At 42.9% G+C, this 23956-nt stretch overlaps 1 protein-coding gene and 1 long non-coding RNA gene across 2 annotated transcripts; both read right to left on the bottom strand.

Annotated features, from left to right (window-relative positions):
• Positions 1-214: 214 nt before the first annotated feature.
• Positions 215-1699, bottom strand: LOC124158199. Its single transcript, XM_046533387.1, has one exon. The coding sequence runs from the start codon at positions 1697-1699 to the stop codon at positions 215-217; it is 1485 nt and encodes a 494-aa protein (XP_046389343.1).
• Positions 1700-14412: 12713 nt separating this feature from the next.
• LOC124156900 lies at positions 14413-23837 on the bottom strand. Its single transcript, XR_006864423.1, has 3 exons — positions 23244-23837; positions 16738-16834; positions 14413-16390 (listed from the first exon to the last, which is right to left on the bottom strand). It is a non-coding gene; the product is annotated as an uncharacterized LOC124156900 (long non-coding RNA).
• Between the last annotated feature and the right edge of the window lie 119 nt (positions 23838-23956).

Raw genomic sequence — 23956 nt, 5'->3', positions numbered from 1 at the left:
TTTGATTACCATAAGGACTCCGCCGCCCAGTGTCTCTCGGTCGCGGCGAATGCAGCGGTAGTTAGGTATGTAAATTGTCTTGTTGGGTTTTAGCCAGGTTTCCTGTATTAGCACTATTTCGGGGTGATGTGCGTCAACTAGTCGTTGTAGTTCGATCTTTTTATTGCTGATGGAATCGGCGTTCCATTGCAGGACGGTTATTTGATGTCTGGCTTTAGAGGCCATTGAGGATGAGAGCGCCTGATATAAGCTCCTCAAGGAGTATGTCCAGTTTGGACTTACCCTCTGGGGGGGCTAGAACTTTTTTAATTAGACCCAGGAACCAGGTTTTGATGGCGGATTTCCAGCCGAAGGGGGCTGAGGAAGGTTGTGGGGGGATTTGTACGTTGCTGGCGGAATTGGAAGGAATTTGTTGTTTGGGCGGAATTACAAGAGGTTGGTGAGAGTTGAAAGTTGACGGAATTTGTTGATTTAACAAATTTATAGGAGGTTGGTGTGGGTTGGCAGTTGGTTGGGCTTTAGGAGAAGCTGCGTGAGTTTGGTTACGGTTCCATGGGTTACGTAGTTGGGGGAATTGAGAGTGGTTGGGAACTACTGGTGGGGCTAGTGTTGGATTAAGAAGGCGCTGCCTTTTTTCGTTCATTGATTGTTGTAATTCTTTATAGGCGAGACATCCTCTATAGTTAGCCGGATGGTTGCCGGAACAGTTGACGCACTTTGCTGGCGTATCTTTTGGCTTGGGGTATTTTGAATAGTGGTGGTCACCGGCGCATATGTGACATCTAGGTTTAAGCCCACATGTTCTGAAGGTGTGCCCAAATTTTTGGCAGGAGGTACACTGCGGTGGTCCAGGCGATGGTCTGTATTCCTCAATTTTAACACCAAGATCAAATAGGCTGTTTAACTTGAGGAACTCTTCACCTAAACCAGGGTTCTGCTGTTTTACTTGGTTGATGGGGAGTGGTTTGGGTGTGACCGTTGGAAGTTCGATTGGTGGATCGGATTCCTTGGCTTGCTGTCGAATGGATTTTTCCTCTTCGTTCAGCCTTATGGTTCGTAGTCGTGTGATGTTTTCGGTGCTAAAGCCAACGTCTTCCAGAGCTTCAGCTATTTCCGCAATTGACGTGTCATAGGGGATTCCACGTATGACATAGTGTATCTGCTTGTCTGTCTTCAGTTGATAGATGTAGTGGGCCCATGACTTCTCTTTTAATAGACGTGTGACAGCCCGGAAGTCAGCAATGTTTTGACATTTTATTCGAATGTCCTTCTTGACGAGCGTGCAGATTGGGGGAAAATCGCACACGGCTTTGATTTGGCGTTGTTTTTGTGGCCAGTTAGATGTTTCCGTGAGGAAGATGGACGGGATGCGGGTTTTGGGTTCCTGTTCGTTATCTTCGATCTCGTCAGTTTGCATTTCTGCCGTTGTAATGTGTTCTGTCTCCGTTGGGTAGATTGCAGTAAACCTGTTGCGAACCACTGGCGTCGCGGGTTGTGGAGGGCTTGGTGGGCGAACTGCAAGTCGTTTGGCAGGAACATTGGTCCATTTTTGTTCAGGTGCAGGTTTTTCTGCGTCAGGGCTTATAAGGCTGTATTCAAGAACGAACGCTGTAAGTTCGTCGCCTCTCTCTTTCATTAGCGCCTGGAAGCGGGAATCGCAGGCTATTAGTACGTGATGTTTATGGTGGTTGTATTGCATGTTAGATGTGCCTGGGGTTGGTTCAGTGTTAGGGACCTTGACAAGCTGTCACCTGAGGCATCTGAGGAGCTCCTTACGCCATCCCGGGCCACTGGACTCTCATCCCAGGCTTAGCCGCCTTCAGTAGCCGCCAACCTGCCCAGCCCAGCGCCTCCAACGGACCCTAAAAGACCAGTTATCCAGCCAGCCAGCAGCTGCCTTCCTCCGATGCCTGTTCCATCCCAGGGTCCAACCCTGCGGACTGCGAGCAGCCGCCTGCTGCCGCCTCCTGCCCTTCCGCTGTCCAGCCATCCATTTCGATGAGTGCAACCCCCACATCCATCCAGTGTTTGAGTGCGCATGGCGATTGTGATAGCCTGGACAAATTTACTGTGGTGTCACCCCGCCGTAAGGCAAATAAACCTAAACCCCTTGCGCCCGTGTTAATTCCACTAAATAATCAGTACTCAATTCTTTCTACCAATCAGAATATTTCTCTTGGTCCTTCAGACACAACTCATTCTCCTACTGTTACTAATTCTAATGAAAATTCAGTTCCGTCATCTAACGTCCAGGTAAAAAAGCCAAAAATCCCGCCAATACGCCTGGCCGACACCACAAAGTGGCCTTTAATTCATCAGCGACTTGTTAAAGCCTGTTCCTCTCCGCCAGTGCCTCATGCAACTAGTGTTTCATCAGCAATTTTAAAACGTCAATCTGTCGATGATTTCATTAAGACTAAATCCGAGCTAGCTTAATCAAAAATTCCATATACCACGTATCAACTCCCGGAAAACCGCCGACGCGACTTTGCGCTTCGCGGGACCGTTACCTCAATGACAGATTCAGCAATTCTAGCGGACCTTCAGTCCCAAGGTTTTCCGGTTCTTTCCGTCAAACGCATCTTTTCCACTAGGCTTTCAGCCAGTCAACGCGATTCCGGTATTAATTCTGTTCCACAATATCCCACAAAAGTCTGTCATATTACTACTAATTCTGAAATAGACATTCCTGCATTTTTCAACATCAAATCAGTTCTCGGTCTAAAAGTAACAATAACAAATTTTGTAAAACCTGCGGTCCCGGTCCAATGCCACCGCTGTCAAGGTATTGGACATACCAAAAACCACTGCTCTCTTCTTCCGAGATGCGTTCGCTGCGGTGAGGACCATCTCAGTAACGAGTGTGTCAAACCGAAAGAACTACCGGCTAAATGTGCTTTGTGTAAAGAAGCCCATCCTGCAAATTACCGAGGCTGCATTAAGCATAAGGAGGCTAAAGCAGCAATGACCGCAAGACGTGCAGCAGTTTTTCAAAATCCTACCAACCCTCCCCCCTTACAAAATCATTTGCCCAAGCCATTAACCCAGAATCCTTTCCTTCCCTGCCTACCCAAAATAATTCCTCTACTCCTTCAACTTCCGATAACCAAGATCTCCTTTCATGGTTCTTAGGAATAAATTCACACTTGTCATCGTTAAATACAATAGCCGAGAAAAAATATTTTTACTTACTCAACTGCTAATCATCCATTCCCAATAATTTGTCCAGGCTACAAGGCTAAATTAAAACTTTACAGACATCTATCCAAAAATTACAATTCACACTGCCTTAAAATTATCACGTCTATGTGCCTTTTCTATGTCTTACCTCCTTCCAATCGCAGGTTTAATTTAATTTATGGTCCCTGCACAGGAATGCAATATTTTATAGAATTAAATTAATACTCAATTGAAAACAAATGGAAAAAAAGAGAAAAACAATAATTCAATTGAAATAAAAATGTAAATTCTTCTGCTGTCTTGTTGCAAAAGAAAGCTTAAAAAAATGAGAATAATTCCATAAATCAAAACTTTGCATTGTTTTTATTCTTTCCGTTTTCACAGTACAAACATTTACACTCATAACGATACAAATGCGCCAATTTATTAATTTATTTTGTCAACTGGCTGGTTGTGGTGAGTTTGTTCTCACCGATACAGCAGAATTAACGCGCCATCGGCGCGGACAATTAGTGACAGTCGTGGACCGGCATCATCTTCGACCTGAAGACGCTGGCAGTAGGGCCAGCGAAACTGTTGTCATCACCAACAAACCCACGCCGTTGCACCGGAAACATGGAGAAATTGGAACCTGAACACCGCGGAAACCAACGTAGTCACAACGTTAACCGATTGTTGCCGGGTTACTGACGCCGTAGGAGACCAATGATAGGCGCAGCAGATACTATAGTTAGACGCAAGCACGTAGTCCAAAATAGGGTGGTTTCCTTTTATATTTTTATTGCCTTAATCGAAAGATTATAACTCCTGGAGTACGTATTTCACGCTTTTAGATTTTTAAATGACGATATCTATTTTTAGCGATTAAATGAAAAGTGAAAATTTTTAAGCGAGCGAATACGCTACGGCTAAGTGTGAATGCTGGGAAAAGCCCGCGTAACGTCATTCTGGTTCCCGCTGTCGCCGTGTGAGGTGACCTTGGGGCGAGGTTATATGCGCCGCTTCGATTCAGGCTGCTAGTAGGTATCAGAGTACCCTGCTAGCGGGTAGCGCTTGGCTTAAATAAGGATTATTATTACCCTATCAAACGAAGGAAACTTTCCGACCTTAGGCAGTTTTAATGGGCGATTATTACCAGATGTTTCCCTGAGCTCTGTGTCTCATGCGTGCATTGGTCATCTCAGACGATGTAAAACTCCTATTTACTCGAATAGAAACTAGGTCCCCGTGACGTCACGTGGAGTGGCATCGCATGGGCGCCAATCTAGCTTTTTTCAAATGCGGTTAAAATTGACCATTGCCATTCGTCTGCACTGGGATTTCTAAAACCAAATAATTTGTATATTATGAATACACTAATGGTGGGTAACGAATCGCAATCAATGCCTTTCGTTTTCTTCGATGAAGGAAACTACCCTATTTGCTTTGTAAGGGAGCTTTGGTGTTGCGCAAGTCCCCCCCCCCCCACCCAAAGCCCTTTGTCCTCAGAGGCTACCCCTTTATGCACCCAGATTTGTTCTTTTAGTTTGAACATGTGAAAATTTTTCCATTTCACAAATATGTTTTTCCCAAAATATGCCGTCTTAGCGATTGGCTCGCTCATTCCCAGCCGAATTCTCATCACCAGTCTCCCTTCAGTGTTCCTCGCCGAAGTTTGTGCTCATAGGCGCCGACTCCATGGGGCCTGAGGGGGCTCGAGCCCCCTCAATAATTCGTTTGGGGGGGCGGAGCCCCCCCAATAATTCAAGAAATTAATTAAGTTATATTATACAGTGGCGCCGACTCCATGGGGCCTGAAGGGGCCCGAGCCCCCTCAAAAATTCGTTATGGGTGTGAGGAAATAATGTGTCCCCGGATTTTCCCCGGAGTGTTCAGATATCGAGATTCGAGTTATCAGTGTTCTAATGTTGATCATATGACTCTTCTAAAATGCTTAAAAAACTTAAAACTCACAACTTATAAAATTTCCCAGGGCAAGATCCCCGGTTAGGGCCCCCCCAATACTTTTTGTAAGTCGGCGCGCCTGTTTGTGCTGAAGGAAATTCACAGTGTAGCAGGGTGGTTTCCTATAATTTTTAATTGCCTACATCGAAAGAGTATTACTCCTGGAGTACGCCAGTTTTAATAAGTACCTTAGCCAGTTTTAATAAGTGATTATTAAGACATGTTTCCCTGAGCTCTGCGCCTCATGCATGCAATGGTAACCTCAGACGATGTTTAACTCCTATCTTCTCGTATAGAAACTAGGTCCCTGTGACGTCACGTAGAGTGGCATCGCATGGGCGCCAATCTGGCCCTTTTCAAATAAGGATAAAAATGGACCATTGCCTTTCGTCTAAACCGGTATTTCTAAAACGAAATAATTTGTATATTATGAATACACTAATGGTGGGTAACGAATCGCAATCAATGCCTTTCGTTTTCTTTGATGAAGGAAACTACCCTATTGCCAAGTTATAGATACAACGAATCTGACTCACCAAGGTTTACATAATATGTTCTTGCCAAATATAGGGGTAGAATGAAGCAGATGAAATCATTCGTAATAGACTTTTTACACAAGAAACGTATTTTTGAAAGAGACGAGAAATTAAAAACTTTGCTTGCGGCCTTGATTCAAAAATGTTTTTTAACCAACATTTTCAGTGAAATGAGTGATCCAGAGTGATTAGTAGATTTATGTTGAATAAAATTTAGTTTAAACAGCCAATTAAGCTTTCTGCGTGTTAAAAAAAATCTCTCAAATGTCTTCAAGTTGGTAAAATAATTATTATTGGCAATCCTAATAGGGTGTAAAATCCTTTTCAAGGAATTCTGGAAGACCTAATTAATTACCCGCTTCTCAGGAATTTTGAGAGCTGTATCCATAGGACTTCAAGTTAATGTTTCGATTTTCTCAAATTATTGCCTAAAAACAGCTAAAATAAATGTTAACCTTTTTCCATGGTACCACATGCCACTAACTGTTCTCAAAGTTTTACTGCATGGAGCAGGAATAGTGAAACATGTCATTCTTCCTATTGGACAGCTTTCCAAAGAGGCATTGGAAGCCTCCCACTAGGAAATAAGATATCGAGGAAAACATACCAAGAAAAGTGTCTAGATTGCCACAACAATACAGTAAGTATAAGAAACAATATACTTACTCTATGCTACACTCCATGACCTTTTCAAATAGACTTCTGCTTACATCAGATCCTTCTATTTCTTGTTCTGTGGAGGTTCCTCTTAAATTAAAAAGATAACCAGACGAGGTGAAAAATCTTCTGGTGAAAGATTTTTCACCTAGGAGGAGCTAGGAACTTGAACTAGGAGTCGTCTTCATTTTCTGATTCAAGTAGGAATCATAGTGGCAAGCATTTAAAATATTTGTCAATGGTATTTTTTCTATCATTACGCTTCAATGACCAAAATTTCAAGTTTAAAGACCTGTTAATAATTTTTAATCATCACTCACCTTATACGCATCAATTTGACAGCTTTAATGTTGTTAACGACAAGAAATTCTCCCTAAACCCAGATGTTTCCGTATCTTTCCGTAAATTTAAACTTGTTCCTGGGAACTATGCTTCCCGCGATACTTTTCCCAATTTTCAATTGTTATTGGCCTCCTAAACAATATTGTGGACGGCATTATGCTAAATGAGTTTCATTTCATCTTTAAAATACACTAATCTCAAAGATTCTCATTAATTTATCATTACTCTAGACTAGTGATTTTTGGCCATATATTTTCGATTTCATCTCACTTTAGAACCGTCTTCTGCTGAACCTTCCCAAATTAATTAAAATCCATATCTTTCTGCTTATTAACTCCCCACAGAAAAGCATTTCATCTCTCAACTGGTCAATTATTAAAGTCCTGGGTCAGGACAACACATTGTTAACAGATATTTACAATTATATTATTCATCAACTCTCAACATGCATTCTCCCTTGTCAAGATTCTCTTCCATTAGTCTTTCCTTCTTTTGTAATTTTTCTAATTTTTCAGTAATCAAATGTAGGTTAAGTTTATTTTTGATGGAATATGTGAAATAAAGTAGAAGTATAAAATAAAGGAGAAAATGAGGAAGATAGTGATTCACAAAAATATAAGCAAAATTATAAATGATTGCTACTTAGACTGAAAAATACACTTTTAGATTGGGATTAGACCATTTAGCAATTCGCAAAAAATACTGTCTTCTCAAAGTTCTTAATTCAATGTATATGCAAGTTTCTGCTTCCACAAACAACCTCATACCAACACAAAATTTGCTCCTTGAGTATTGAAATCTAAACTGGTTGGTTACGATGACCATTGTTTACTAGAACTGCTGAAATACATCTGTAACATAACCATTGATGACAATCTGATCTGCCGTTAACACCCCATGCACAATGGCAGAGATTTCCATTAAAATGTTGTAAACATAAGACCTGACCAAGTTGATTATCAGAGAAGTAATAAATTTACAATTTTAAAGGCTGTGTATTCGGTTAGGGACAATTTGCATGATGAATGCCCATTTAGAGTTTGCCAGGTCAATATTGACCACTTCTTTAGTGATGCTCAGATTAGGCACTTTTCCAGCATATGACCATAGGGGAGAATGTGGACATATACTGCAGGTAAGTCAGAGCAGCTATCTGTCATTGTAAAAGTTCGACCACAAATAATTGCAGCTCTACTTCAATTGTTTAACCACAAAACCGAAGCAGTGGCACATGTTAATCTTATTCCTGTTGCAAAATGGAAGACAGAAACAAGTAAATAAGTGGATATAAACAATTATACATCTTGGTGAAATTAAAAATTCTTACAGTTACCACAAAGTAACCCATTGCCACTTTTAAACGTGTCACTGACGTATTCCAGACGTAAATAGTACTTTACTTTTTGTGTTTACCTCACTTTTAGGGGGAGGGGCACAGCATGCATGCATTCATGAATATATGACCTTACTTATTGCAGGAACCAGAGTTAACCCCTTCAATGTTCAGCCAGGTACATTTACTTACATCTAAAATGAAAACTAAATAATACTATTCAGAGAATAATTTATTTTGCACAAGAAATACAATTTTCAAGAGGGAGAAATAGCATTTATTTTCACATAACTATGAACATTTATTTTTAAGTTGGAGCATCCAGAGCAATAATTGCAAACAATTGTAAAAAAATAACAAAAAATAAACAAGTAACACGAATGTATTTCAATAAGATCTATACCCTAAGAAGAGTCCAAACAAAATACAATTGTTAGCTTGAAATGTATATGGCTCATTTACCCGTGCCTAAGAAAAAGCAAACAGAAAAATGATATTAAATAGCAGGCATCTACAACATTGGAGTGATTTCTAGGAATGCTGAGGGCATTATAACCCTTAAAGAGGGCACAAAACAATAACTGACTACATCAAAATTTACACAATATTTCCTTCATATGGACTGAATAATTTTGAGACAAGATAGGACATATAAATCAATTACATCATTGCAGTTTTCAAAGTTATAAATGTATGACCATCCAAAGATTAATAAATCACAACCTAAGGTACACACCAAGCAGTCTGGCAGAAATGCACTTCCTGAAACTAAATATCACAGTGCTGTGTGAACATTGACCAGGAGTCTTAGTCGGAATTAGTATAATTCTTTTAAAATGAATCTGGTTATTCTTATAAAGACTTATTGACATGGAAATAGAACAGTTATAGGCACAAAAAAACTACTTAAGAAATATATGAGAAAGTCCATATTTTAAAATCAACTGAAGTAAGGCACAATATTTCCAGTGATGACAACCTCGGATACAGAGTGATGACGCAACTTTCCCACGATGGGACCACAAAACCATGCAAGGTTATGGGCCAATATCACTCCAAAGGATGAAAGCAAGAGAAAAGAAACTGTATTAGTAATCTTTACTCAAATTGTGCAACACAAATCAAGCAAATGGGGATTTATTAAGAATTGCCTCATTTTAAAGAACAAAATGACATTTAATTTTAGTAACAATTTTATGTGAAAATAATGATAAAATTGTTATAACTATATTTACATCATTTCTTTACAAGAAAAATTTACTTATATTTATTAAAACTGCAAAGAAAATTCCAATAATGACCAAAAAGAAAGAAAAATCTTATGTTTCTCTTGGAAGAAGAGCAAATTTAAGAGAAGCAATTCATTTCTACAAAATTTATTCATAATCAAAAAATTTAAACAGAATTTTGTGAGAGATTAAAAAAATTAAGGGAAACGAGGGCCTGAAAAGTAATATTATTAGCAGCAGGCAATGAAATGTCATTATGTAAATCACCAAAAAATTTTACAACTAACTTATAGTCCTTTAAGAGCTAAATTAAAGTTTATAATAAGTCAAATTGTAGAAGCAACACATCAAATGAAACAGTTTTATTCAGAGAGTTAATGACCGCAGTGGGTACACTAAATGCCTATTTGCCCTAAGGGAATTTATATTAGGAACCTAAACTTCAGAGCCAGCACGAAAAGAGGAGTCCCAAAGCCCTACCTAAAGCCCATTTTTAAGTGTGTAAGGACTCTTTCAATTCCCACTGGACACCGAAGAAAAGGAATTCCTTGATGATATATTGGTAATCATAATCAGGATCTCTACACAAGATCCAAGCTCATTCAACCTACCACACTATTGAACATGGGGACATCAAAGTTAAAGTTTATGTTATTAAGGATAGATTTTGGGTAACCTTGGGAAGGTGCCAAAGTATTGCAACATATCATTCTCCCTCCATAAAACAGATGTTCCTTTAAGTACAATTTCTCTATCGCCCACTAAAGCCAAAAGCAAGTGGAATGGGACAGATTGACAGTGGCGTAATGGAGAAGCATGCACCAACTCCCAAATTTGACCTAACCTTAAAATGAATGCCTAACACATGAGATTCAGTGCACAACCACACCAGAACACCATTTGCCACCTTAAAAATTCCTACTTTCCCCCTTGATTCCAACTTAAGGACCCTAAGATGACTGCAACACTGGCCTACGAGATTTGCCAGTGTGCCAGCACCTAGATCATGCAGGGAGAGGAGAAGACTCCCTACCACAACACTGCAATGTCCCACGGCGGAGGAGCTTCTGCTTTCCATCGACGATCCCACGAAGCACACGATATATCACTTTACACAAGTAGCCCCAAAACACGACCATACACACATACACAGGGGCATTACAAAATAGACCATGCGGACAAAACTTCACAATTCTTCAGTGATGACATGCAAGCTGTTGCAGCATCAGGAAAAGCACAGAAGACGTCACAGGAACGTAGGGAAGGGTGTTGTGCTGCATTGGAACATGGGCAAAACCCACTTGAAACACGCGCCCCCGGTGAAGAACGCGTCACCACGTGACCCTCCCCACTCCACCGGAACGCTCCCCTCATCTCCTCACCTTCCCCACTCCAGCCCGCTGCCTTCCCCTCACACCACGTGATTTCCCCACTCCCGCTTTTAATTGCGCACCTGCCCTCACACCCCGACCGCACACCTGCACAGCGAACGCGTCACCTCGTGACCAAGCGGAGCACCCTCATTGGACGGAGGGAGGCCAGGGTTGGATATAAAAGACGCTGCCCTGACCATGGAAGGCAGTCGGGGTTGAGGAGGCCGAAGCTAGGACTAAGAGCGAGCATATCCTCATAGTTCCTACCACAGGCCCTCAATCGGCCGGATGCCCCGTAAACTGCGGGTGGACCGGCGCCGCACTCTGCCGGATGCCCCGTAAACTGCGGGTGGACCGGCGCCGCACTCGCACCCTCCGCGAGGAGCGCGCACGCTGTCCCAGAGGGTCCTCTCCCCGGACACCGCCGCCCGCCTGAGGTCATCACCCGCGGAAGCAGACGGAGGACGAGGCCCATGACCCCGCCGTAGCGCCTGGACCCGCCGCCAACGCCGGAACTCCGCCAGAGCTGTTGCGGATCCACGCAGATCCCCAGAGAGGCAGTTCCGGACAGAGCCGGACCCAGCCACGCGGAAGCAGCAGCCGCGGACCTCGCCCGACCTTACCGGCACCCCCTGTAACTTTCTGAACGCAATAAACACACACCCCCGGGTGTTTTAACATTCCTATCCCGGCCTTTATTTTCCTCAGCGCCATGATTACCCGATCCCAGGTCTCCCTCGCAACCGAAAATGTCGCTGGAGCCGCGACAATTGGCGCCCAACTTACGGGGACATCGACCGGCAGCGTGGATAGCAGCCGGGACCCACAGGATTCTCCGACTGACAACGCCTGGCAAATCAACGCCTCCACCATGGATGTACAACCCATCGATGGAGCGCCCGCTACACCTACCATAGCTCTTCCGAGAGAGCTTCAACAAAACTCGGTGGCGCCCAACCCATCTCGCACCCGCACAAGGGATCAATGCGAGGCTTCATCATGCACCAGAGTAGGGGAGCACCTGATTTCCTGTGCCAGCTGCCAACGATGGTTTCATCACCTCTGCCTTGGCTGGAGGGACGAAGCCAGGGACATTGAAGGGTTGCAGTTTATATGCGGAAGATGCAGTCAACGCCAACCGCAGAACAGCACACCTCGGGCTGTGCCGCAGCCAGCCTACCATCCCCCGTACCCGGAGTTCTTCGGAGGAGAAGCAGAAGATCCGGAGACGTTCCTGCGAGGCATGGAGACAATGTTCCACGAGGACCAGATACCTACACCATGGTGGGTCAGCAGAGCGGAGCAACAACTCCAAGAGGAAGCAAAAAGGTGGTGGACACCGTACCGGGAATTCGCTTTCACATGGCACGAATTCAAGCAAAGGCTGAAGGGAAGATTTGACACAGCAGCACGGAGGGCCCAGATACAGGCGAAATTATTTGGAAGCATGCAGACACCGAAGGAAAGCGCAGAGATGTTTATCCTTCGAAAGATCCAGTTGTTTCGGAGGCTGTTCCCAGATGGAGATAAGGAAACTTTCTTACCCACCTTGACGGAACAACTCCTCCCAAGGATCAAGCAGATGTTCCGAGCCTGCCCACCGCAGAGCACTGAAGAGCTCATACGGCTAGCCAGCGCCATTGAAGCCGACCAGGCCGAAGATGTCACCTACATACAACCTTCTAGACCACCAAAATGCACGCACTGTCCAGGATGCCACCTGCACCGAGACTGTCCCAGCAAACCAGGCGGAAATTCAGAAAATCTCTTCCGGCCCACCCACCCGTCAATAGGGGCCACACAACCGGATGGAGCAGCTATAAACACCCCCCGAATCCAGGTGGAACTTGGCGGCGAAGTACTCCACGCCCTCATCGATTCAGGAGCCGGAGTGAACCTAATAGCTGAACGTTGCCTGCCAGTGGCCTTCCAGAAACTAGTCCAAGGAGAACCCACAACACTACGAACGGTAAAGGGAGATACGTTCCTAACAACGGGGGACCTGCAGACCATAGTCACCGTCCAAAAATTGCATCTACCAGTAACGTTGCACATTATACGGGACATGGAGGAGGATCTCATCCTGGGACACCCCTGGCTTCGAGGCGCCGACGCCGTCATAGACTACTCACAAGGTATAATCTCCTTCGGCACTACGGGCCGAGTCACTGCAGCCTGGACGCAACAATCAAAAGACGCTCTGACTCCGGATATGGACAGGATGGTCCCACCATCTATCCGTGTCGTGACACAGCACGCGGATTTATACGAAAGAGTCCAGCATGCGCAACAAGATGATCCAGAGATCGCAGACATCAGGGAGAAACTACTGAATGCCCAGCAGACACCCTCAAGGACAAAAACACAGAAACGATTCCTTAAGAAATACAAGGACGACATCGATCATCTGTGGTCCCGGCCGGGCCAAAAAGGACCTTGGAGGCTATGGGTCCCGCTAGCTTTGCGAAAGGAAGTTCTCCAACGCTACCACGATACGCCATTTGAAGGACACTCTGGAATCAAGGCGACCTACACTGCCCTAACTCAAAAGTATCATTGGCGAGCAGCACTCTCCGACGTCCGCAAACACGTACAGAGCTGCTTGAATCGGGCCTGCAAGAAAGGAGGACAGCGAGGGACTACAAGCTCACTCCACGTCCACAACCCACAGAAGTCATTGGAGGATGTCGCTGAAGACCTCATGGATCCTTACCCACGCACTGCAGAAGGAAAAGTCAGCCCATTAGTGACTACAGGCCTCGTTCAACATGGACGGGAGCATTCCCCATGGGCGACGCCAAAGGTCCATACCGAAGACCTCCTAGCAGCATCCCCACGATCCCCACAGAGCCCACCACATCCACCCAGGAAGAAACCTTTCCCCGGCAGCGATGCCAAGTGCACAGTGCCAACCAAGGATATTCTATGGACCGACAACATACGGCCACAATGCCCCCACAGTGTTTCTTCTCGCGGGTTTTGCGCCATCAGGGGAGGGGTGGATTGTTGTGCTGCATTGGAACATGGGCAAAACCCACTTGAAACACGCGCCCCCGGTGAAGAACGCGTCACCACGTGACCCTCCCCACTCCACCGGAACGCTCCCCTCATCTCCTCACCTTCCCCACTCCAGCCCGCTGCCTTCCCCTCACACCACGTGATTTCCCCACTCCCGCTTTTAATTGCGCACCTGCCCTCACACCCCGACCGCACACCTGCACAGCGAACGCGTCACCTCGTGACCAAGCGGAGCACCCTCATTGGACGGAGGGAGGCCAGGGTTGGATATAAAAGACGCTGCCCGGACCATGGAAGGCAGTCGGGGTTGAGGAGGCCGAAGCTAGGACTAAGAGCGAGCATATCCTCATAGTTCCTACCACAGGCCCTCAATCGGCCGGATGCCCCGTAAACTGCGGGTGGACCGGCGCCGCACTCTGCCGGATGCCCCGTAAACTGCGGGTGGACCGGCGCCGCACTCGCACCCTCCGCGAGGAGCGCGCACGCTGTCCCAGAGGGTCCTCTCCCCGGACACCGCCGCCCGCCTGAGGTCATCACCCGCGGAAGCAGACGGAGGACGAGGCCCATGACCCCGCCGTAGCGCCTGGACCCGCCGCCAACGCCGGAACTCCGCCAGAGCTGTTGCGGATCCACGCAGATCCCCAGAGAGGCAGTTCCGGACAGAGCCGGACCCAGCCACGCGGAAGCAGCAGCCGCGGACCTCGCCCGACCTTACCGGCACCCCCTGTAACTTTCTGAACGCAATAAACACACCCCCCCCCGGGTGTTTTAACATTCCTATCCCGGCCTTTATTTTCCTCAGCGCCATGATTACCCGATCCCAGGTCTCCCTCGCAACCGAAAATGTCGCTGGAGCCGCGACAAGGGCAGTGTAAGTTTAAGTGAATATGTAAGGAAAACTCCTTCCTAAAATTAACTAGTGACCCAGGCAGCCACATTTCACCTCCCACAGGCGACGGCCTTTCCGCAGGAAGAGCAACTATCGTGATAGCAGCCTTTTCGCAGGAGGAGCCACTATTGTGCTAGCGATATATTATATTTACGAACTTAAATTCTAGTGACCCAGGCAGCCAAATTTCACCTCCCACAGGCGACGGCCTTTCCGCAGGAGGAGCAACTATCGTGATAGCAGCCTTTTCGCAGGAGAAGCCACTATTGTGCTAGCGATACATTATATTTACGACCCTAAAACCTAGTGACCCAGGCAGCCACATTTCACCTCCTACAGGCGACGGCCTTTTCGCAGGAGGAGCCACTATTGTGCTAATATACATTATATTTACGACCCTAAAATCTAGTGACCCAGGCAGCCACATTTCACCTCCCACAGGCGACGGCCTTTTCGTAGAAGGAGCCACTATATTGCTAGCGATACATTATATTTACGACCCTATTAATTAGTGACCCGGGCAGTCACATTTCACCTCCCACAGGCGACGGCCTTTTCGCAGGAGAAGCCACTATTGTGCTAGCGATACATTATATTTACGACCCTAAAATCTAGCGACCCAGGCAGCCACATTTCACCTCCCACAGGCGACTGCCTTTTTGCAGGAGGAGCCACTAAATTTCTAGCGATACTTTATATTTACGACCCTAAAAACTAGTGACCCAGGCAGCCACATTTCACCTCCCACAGGCGACGGCCTTTTCGCAGGAGGAGCCACTATTGTGCTAGCGATACATTATATTTACGACCCTAAAATCTAGTGACCCAGGCAGCCACGTTTCACCTCCCACAGGCGACGGCCTTTTTGCAGGAGGAGCCACTATTGTGCTAGCGATACATTATATATACGAACCTAAAATCTAGTGACCCAGGCAGCCACGTTTCACCTACAGGCGACGGCCTTCTCGCAGGAGGAGCCACTATTGTGCTAGCGATACATTATATATACGAACCTAAAATCTAGTGACCCAGGCAGCCACGTTTCACCTACAGGCGACGGCCTTTTCGCAGGAGGAGCCACTATTGTGCTAGCGATACATTATATACACGAACCTAAAATCTAGTGACCCAAGCAGCCACGTTTCACCTCCTACAGGCGACGGCCTTTTCGCAGGAGGAGCCACTATTGTGCTAGCGATACATTATATTTACGACCATAAAATCTAGTGACCCAGGCAGCCACATTTCACCTCCCACAGGCGACGGCCTTTTCGCAGAAGGAGCCACTATATTGCTAGCGATACCTTATATTTACGACCCTAAAATCTAGTGACCCAGGCAGTCACATTTCACCTCCCACAGGCGACGGCCTTTTCGCAGGAGGAGCCACTATTGTGCTAGCGATACATTATTTTTACGAGCCTATTAATTAGTGACCCAGGCTGTCACATTTCACCTCCCACAGGCGACGGCCTTTTTGCAGGAGAAGCCACTATTGTGCTAGCGATACATTATATTTACGACCCTAAAATCTAGTGACCCAGGCAGCCACGTTTCACCTGCCACAGGCGACGGCCTTTTCGCAGGAGGAGCCACTATTGTGCTAGCGATACATTATATTTACGACTGTATTAATTAGTGACCCAGGCAGTCTCATTTCACCTCCCACAGGCGACGGCCTTTTTGCAGGAGGAGCCACTATATTGCTAGCGATACATTATATTTACGACCCTAAAATCTAGTGACCCAGGCAGCCTCATTTCACCTCCCACAGGCGACTGCTTTTTCATAGGAAGAGCACCTAAGAATTCATCGAACGATGATCTATCAATAATTTCTGATGTAAACTTCTATGTATATGTTGAATTGTTTTGAGGGGGTATACGTACCTGAAATAGATAGTATGACATTTCTAAGCTTGAAAAATACTTTATCACTAAGTTATCTTTTCTATTAATGTCATTTTATAACATAATTGTCTTTTTGCAGGCTTATGATCACTTTGTTTAAAATTATTTATTTTAAGTAAGTGCTTAATTATAATTAGCTCCATTTTGAAATTTTGATCTATTAAGTGAAGTAGCCATTTTTTATAATATGTTCAGGTTCACAGCAGTGAATAATAATGTTTAGGGTTAATACATGACTTTTCTGCTTGCTTTGTGATCAGGCAAACATTTAGGAACTACAGTTGTAATAACTATACATCTCTTAAGAAAATAAAAACATTACGTACCATTACATTGTTCACCAGACTGCACTTCTCATAATGGAGTTATTGGATGATGGAACTATCATCAGTTAGACAGTATTCCTGCATGGCCAACACGTTCCTTTTAGGAAAAAGAAGGAAACTATAAGCATGATACTAATTCCACTGCATACCATAAAGTGAATCAGGATTCTTCAAATCAGTGAATTTGACTTTTTTCAATTTAAAACAATTAGGTGATCCAGTTAACCATGCATCATTGGAAATCATTGAGAAAAGGAATTTGAAAAGATTCCTTCAGTACAATGAAAGGATAGCTATGGTAAAGTTGACCTAACAATTCCATAGTGATACGCGTGTCATGCCTGCAACAGGAGTAAGAAGTCTAAGACTTGAAGATATCACTTCAGTGATTTCATAAGAAAGGAGGAAAGAATTAATTGATTACGTGATTTTAATGATGTCATCGGCTAAAGCAAATTTGTTAAAAATAATAGGAAAATGTGGTTCAGGAAATCCAACGAAGAGAAGAAAGGCACCTGGAATCCTTTAAATTTGAAGCTGTGGTAGCCAACACTAAGTAAAAGAATTGCATGCAAAGAAGATGCACATAAAAATGCCAGGGAGCAGATTAAGATTCCATCTTGAGTATTTTAGTGATGCAGAGGTTAAACCAGATTGAGTAAAAATGCTACCCCAGGGGCGATGAGCAGAGATCAACAGTAACCACAATCTAGTGATGAATAAATGCCATCTGAAATTGAAGAAATCAATGAAATTTGTGAAGAACTGATATTTGAGAAATATAAGGAGCTAAAAATAATCAATGTCTTTCAGAAGTAGGTAGACTTCAAGATAGGATTATGTTGGACAGGAATCACGATGATGAGCTAGAATAATATCAAGGTGGGACATGAGCTAGAATAATATCAAGGTGGGATGTAATGAGCTAGAATAATATGAAGGTGGGATATGATGAGCTAGAATAATATCGAGCTTGAGTTGGGATACTGCTAAAAGCACTGGAATAATTGAAAAGATTCCTCCAGTACAACTAACTGAGAAATAAGTTTAAGACACTAAGATATCACTGAAGTAATCAAACAGTTCAGGAGGAAAGAAATAATCTATTTAGGTGACAGGAATGCTGTCATTGGCTGAGGAAGGGAAGGAATCAGCAAATTTAATTGGCCTAAGGAGTGAGACTTGAGGAGTGGATGCTCAAGGACCCACGCAGGATCTCTGAAGAATAATGCCCAAGTGCTTAACCCTTTTGCTGCTTCAATAGATTTTTCATCGGTTCCATTATTTTGCCTATTATCCAGAAAAAAATGAATTGAATCATTCATTTGACGTCGCTGAATGTCACCGCACGAATGGACGTAGTTCCGCTAGAATTTCGAGCAGATGACAGCACCTACGACCGAAGGGAGGGTTTTTCGAAAACGTAGATATTTACCCGCGTGTCGTGTTGAAAGGAAAAGTTTTTTGAAAGTCGTGGAATATCCCCGCATGTCGCAGGCAATAACCATAATGTTTTTTGCGGGTATTCCCGCTTGTAGCAGCGAAAGGGTTAAAGCACTGGAATGCATGTGAAAAGATTCCTTCAGTATAATGAAAGTATAGATATGGTGAAGTTAGAGACTTAACCGATAAATTCCATAGTGGTACAGATTTATGTATCTACATCAGATAAGGATAGAGAAGTTTAATAAATGAAGACATCACTGAAGCAATCAAACAGGTAAGGAGGTAAGAAATCCTCCTTACAGGAATTTCTTCATCGGCTAAGGCCAGGATGGAAAAGTAACAGGAAAATAATTCTGAAAAGAACAAAGGAAATCCAACAAAGAGGAGAAAGGCACCCATCCCACAGCTTTGGTTGCCAACAGTTTAAGAATCGCATGCAAATAAGATGCACATGAAAATGCTAGGAAGCAAAAGAATCCACAATAACTATTTTAGGGAAGCAGAGGTATAGGGACCAGATGAAAGACATAATGCTACCCTGGGAGGCATATATCATTAGTTATCACTATCTAATGATGAATAAATGCAGTCTGATATTCAAGAAATAAATGAAATCTGAAGAACTCATATTTGAGAAACAAAGAGCTAAAAATATTAACTTTCAGAAAGTAATAGATGGCAGGATATGATAATATTAAAACTAAGAAATCGAGGAAATGAGATAGAATAATATCAAAAGTGGGTTTCAGAAGGCTGCCATATAGGTTTGAAGGAGAAGAAAATTTATTATGAAAAAGCCAAGGATCGTTGAAGTGATACATTCGCATGCATTCTAAACCTCAGTTCTTCATCGAATACATTAGAAAGTAGAAGGATGCAAAAAATTACCAAGGACAGGCTTGCCGCAAGAGAATAAGGAAAACAAGCAAGTATGAATAAATGCCAAGGAAAAGATCGGCAATTTATCCTCCAAAAAAGGAAAGTAGAATCAGTCATTAGAACTGTCTGAAACCATTTCAAGGAATTGTGCACAAGAGCTAGCAGTGTAAAGTAGAATTATGGAATTTTTTTGATTGAAAACAAAGAAAGGGAAGAAATGGAATGAGTACCAGAAGGACTTTTACAACTGAAGAAAACTTAGCCCAAATGTTATCGAAGAAGAAAGTGATACAGAAAAATATAACATGGGAGTGTCTTCATCTAAACAACTGAATATGACTCTGCAAATAGAGATGTGTTAAAGAATAAGGGTCTAAGAATACAAGATATTCCAACACAGCATTAACCCGTAGTGTCGGGGAGCACTATCACACTCCTCATGCAATGTCACTCTTAGATGCTGATAATTACCCAATCATACAATTGTCAATATTCCTTCTATTTTAACATTAACTATATTCTTCAAATTATAAAAATTACCTCTTATTACCAAAAATTTGTCAAATAATATAATAAAAAGGTGAAACCACATATAATAAAGATTTCTTAAATTTTTTGAACATAAATATTTACTTGTTTTTGAGACTTAGTTTTTTTTCCCTAACCTACTGCACAATCAGCAAAAATGCCTTGGCACTTTAGGCATAGTGCCTAGAAAATCAGTTAGCACTCAACGGGTTAAGCACGATAAGAGCTGCTGAGAAGTGAAATGTGAAAGCTGTAAAAATTTGGTGCTCTCCAAGAATCAAGATCAAATGGATCAACCAAAGAAGTAATGAGGAAGTAATAAGATGAGTGCGAGAGAAGAAGTCTTCAAAAAACCCTAAGGAAAAGAACAGACCACTATGATTACCACATTATGATGGCCTGATGAATAAAATCTCAGAAGGAGACACATTGAGAGAACGGCAAAATAGTCACACAGGAAAAACTATTCAGGATGCAAGGGAAGAAATACAACACCATGAAAATGTTGCTGTTTCATTCTTGTGTTGGCTATCAGCCAGCAAGGTTGGCAGGTGTGAGAAGGCACTGCTCATTTTTTCAAGTGTATTAGTCTCGCAGTCGCACTTAGTGCAGTGCATGTGTCGCTTATAAAAGTTATTCGTTCCTGCACATTGTGCATTCATTGCCCACATCAAGTTAAACTTCCAATCAGCCAACAGGTTATGGCCCCAGCATTCTTATCAACCTCAAACTGACCAGGAGTGAAAATTGTTAGTCGAGAGAAAAGCGTTGAGAAGAATTCATGCCGCCAGTGTTAAGCGAGAGAAAATGGCGGATGAAGGGAAAGTGCGCAAAGACTAATTACTTGAGGTTGAATCAACATGACGTTGAACCAGCTATACAAAATCATTAGTGAAATGTATAAGACAGGTTAGATACCAAAGGATTTCGAGAGGAACATTATAATCCCTATTCCTAAGAAGAAACTAGCGGAGAAGTGCGAAGATTTTAGGACCATAAGCCTTACTACACATGCATCAAAGATACTGACAAGGATCATCTATAGAAGAATAGAATGAAAAGCAGAGAAGAACTTGGATGAGGACCAATTTGGATTCAGAAAAAACAAAGGCACAAGGGAAGCAATATTGGCCCTAAGACTGCTCATAGAGAAGAGAATGGAAAAGAACAAGCCAACGTTCGTTGCATTTGTGGACTTAGAGAAAGCATTTGACAACGTGGATTGGAGCACAATGCCTGGAATCCTAAAGGAAATTGGGGTTCTTTATAATGACAGAAGAATCATCCATAGTTTATACAAAAACCAAGTAGCCGTGATAAAATCAGGGCCCAGCTGTGAAGAAGCAAGAATTAAGAAAGGAGTGTGACAAGGCTGTACATTGTCACCCATAATTTTCAACGTTTACATTGAAAAAGCCGTTAATGAAATCAAAGAAAAGTAATTGGGAGTGAATATCCATGGAGAAAAAATTAGCATGCTAAGATTTGCCGATGACATAGCCGTTATAGCAGAAACAGAAGGATTTGAAAAATATTCTGGTTAACATGGGTAATGAGTAGATATCAACTGAAAATAAGCACGAAGAAAACCTAGATCTTAGTATGCAGCAGAAGAGAAGAAGTCAAGACCAACATTAAAATAGGGAGGCAAAAACTGATAGAAGTGGATGAATTCTGTTATTTGGGAAGCAAGATAACTAGTGACGGGAGAAGTAAGAAAGAAATTATCAGCAGAATATCCCAGGCGAAGAGAGCATTCCACCAAAAGAGAGACCTGCTTACAGCGGGAAACCTATATATGGAAGTAAAGAAACAATTTATAAGAACCTACATTTGGAGTATGCTCACATATGCAAGTGAGGCATGGACAATGACTGAAGCGGAGAAAGCAAGGATAGAGGCCTTCGAAATGTGGGGCTACAGAAGAATGTTGAAGATCAAATGGATCGACCGAGTTAGTAATGAAGAAGTCCTCAGAAGAGTAGGAGAGAGGAGAAGCATCATGAAAACCTTAAGATTGAACAACCTTATAGGCCACATCTTGAGACATGATGGCCTGATGAAGACAATCTTTGAAGGACAAGTGGTACTTGAGAAATTCTCATTATTGACCTACCAGACGTCCGATGGTTATTAATTATATCCAGAGGCTGTAGTAGCCAACACCATCAGGGTGATAAATTAAGGAGAAAGTAAAACAGATGCACAAAAGGGCTTCAGCTGTCCACTTCATCCATGCGATTCACGAACAAAATAGCACCGAATGAAAACATTTTCCTTACCAGCTGCACACAGATTTATACAGAATAGAATGAAGACAACTTAACAATAAATCAGCTCATGTCTGACAATATCATCAGCTTCCCTATTATTTTGACTGATGACAAAACACACAAGATAAAACATTTAGCAATTCACTTTAACACCACGAAAAATATGCCTTTTGATATGCTTTGCTGTCTGTATCACAATGGATTTCACCAGGCTACACATTCAACAGGTCCTGGGATCTTGCTCTAATGGCCGTAAAAATATGAGTAATCTACTGTCTGCCATTACCATACTTAAGAAATTCTCATTATTGACCTACCAGTACTTGCCCATATTTATGTTTAAGTTTCATGCTAATTTTATATGTGAATTTATGTAGTGTACTCGTATGAAATTTATAACTTGCTTCATTTAATCTTTCTCCCATCCCTTGCCCTGTCAAAATCAACAGTGGGTCACACTGAGTGCCAAGGAGCGCAGCTAAGAATTAAGGCTGGGGAAGGTTTACATATAAATAATTCCGAGGTGTGTGGGGGTATGGAATACCCCCCAGGATAAGCAGTAGGTGCAAGATTAATAAATTATGGAATTTTAAGAGGAACGGTTCAAAATGGTGAGTTTTACTGCTTTCCGAGGGATATTTAATTAATCCTTACACTATCCTGTTAGTAACATCAATCCAATTAAGTTAAAGAAACTTTCTCTGAGCTCTGGGGGGTTTATCCCCCTAAACCCCCCACCCCCTCACTGTGCTGCTGCAAACAGGTCCAGTACAAACACTAGCACCCTCTCCATGCTCATGAAATATTGCAGTCAATGTTGTTGGTCAACTTTTCTTTATTTCAATAGGAACGATAAATTTAGTAAAGGGAAACATTAGCAAATGAGAAAAAGTTTTATAGCAATGCTACAATTGCTTCACAGTTACAATTGCTTTACAATGCCAACCTCAGCAACATGACGACCCAGGGACAGCATCCTGTCCTCGCACACTTTAATTTTCTAGCAGCAGTCATTGTAAATGCAAGTAAGGGAGTAAGAGAAAACATTTAACTAACTTTAAAAAAGAGGTAAACCCAATGTATCCTCGTATTGAATTAAGTGGGTCTGCTATGTTTTCGTGATCATTGGGAATACGAAGTAATTCGTTAATCGGAATACCTGGAAAATATCTGTAAATTAGGTTGTCCATGATTTATCCATAACTGAAGGTCACGAAATTTCTAGCAACAGAAATGTTCATCGATTGTTTCTGAACTTCAACCTAACATCTGTATAAAGCCTGACTATCGACCTGCACTGACCAAAGCAATTGACCACACATTGACATGCACGAATGAGATCACTGAAGTCACTTAAATACAAAGAAAGTCGTTACTCACCGAAATATGTTGAGGCCTCCGCGCGATGCCCGAAGTTGAGATGAAATCTTCCACATGCTGGAAGCAGTAAATTTTTAAGCTGCAGTTCAGAAAATATTCTCTCGATGGAGAATTGAACCAAACAGCTGACGCCATCATTATGGAAGGCACAGGAGGCCACGGCAGGACGTCCAAGCGAAATTTTCAACTTCTCCTCTGTGGTAAATTTGAGCGTTGGTCCGGATGGCATTTCTTTGCTGGAGAATTGAAGCAAACAGCTGATTCCACCACTACAGAAGTTGCAGGCGGCTGTATGTCCGCAGTTCAAGCGAAATCTTCCACTTGGCAGCAGTAATAGATTTGGACGGTATTCCAACGCAGTAGAAGTTATAAAACAGCGAATGCCACCTTAACTGAAGTTACGGAACCATGTTCCCGACACAAATAGTGATTAATGGATCTGGAACCCCGTAGTAGGATCGTTCACGGCCTGAAAAGGAATAATCATACCATGTTATTAAGTGACTTTCTGTATTAATAATCCCCAAGTAAGGTAACCCTAATTTATCCCTAAATCGACTCCCAAGTGTCTGCTGAGTAATCATTATCATTGAGAATATGAAACTATTTTTTTATCCAGACACCTGGAGAATATCTGAATGAGGAACTTACATGAATTTTTTTTATTTCACAGACTGACAGAAAATTATTTTCTGAAGTCATCAAAGAAAATA

The sequence above is a fragment of the Ischnura elegans genome, chromosome 4 (genome assembly GCF_921293095.1).
Source record: "Ischnura elegans chromosome 4, ioIscEleg1.1, whole genome shotgun sequence".
NCBI classification, from domain to species: domain Eukaryota; kingdom Metazoa; phylum Arthropoda; class Insecta; order Odonata; family Coenagrionidae; genus Ischnura; species Ischnura elegans.
The sequence above is the reverse complement of the archived record's forward strand: the minus strand, read 5'-3'. Positions and strand labels throughout refer to the sequence as shown.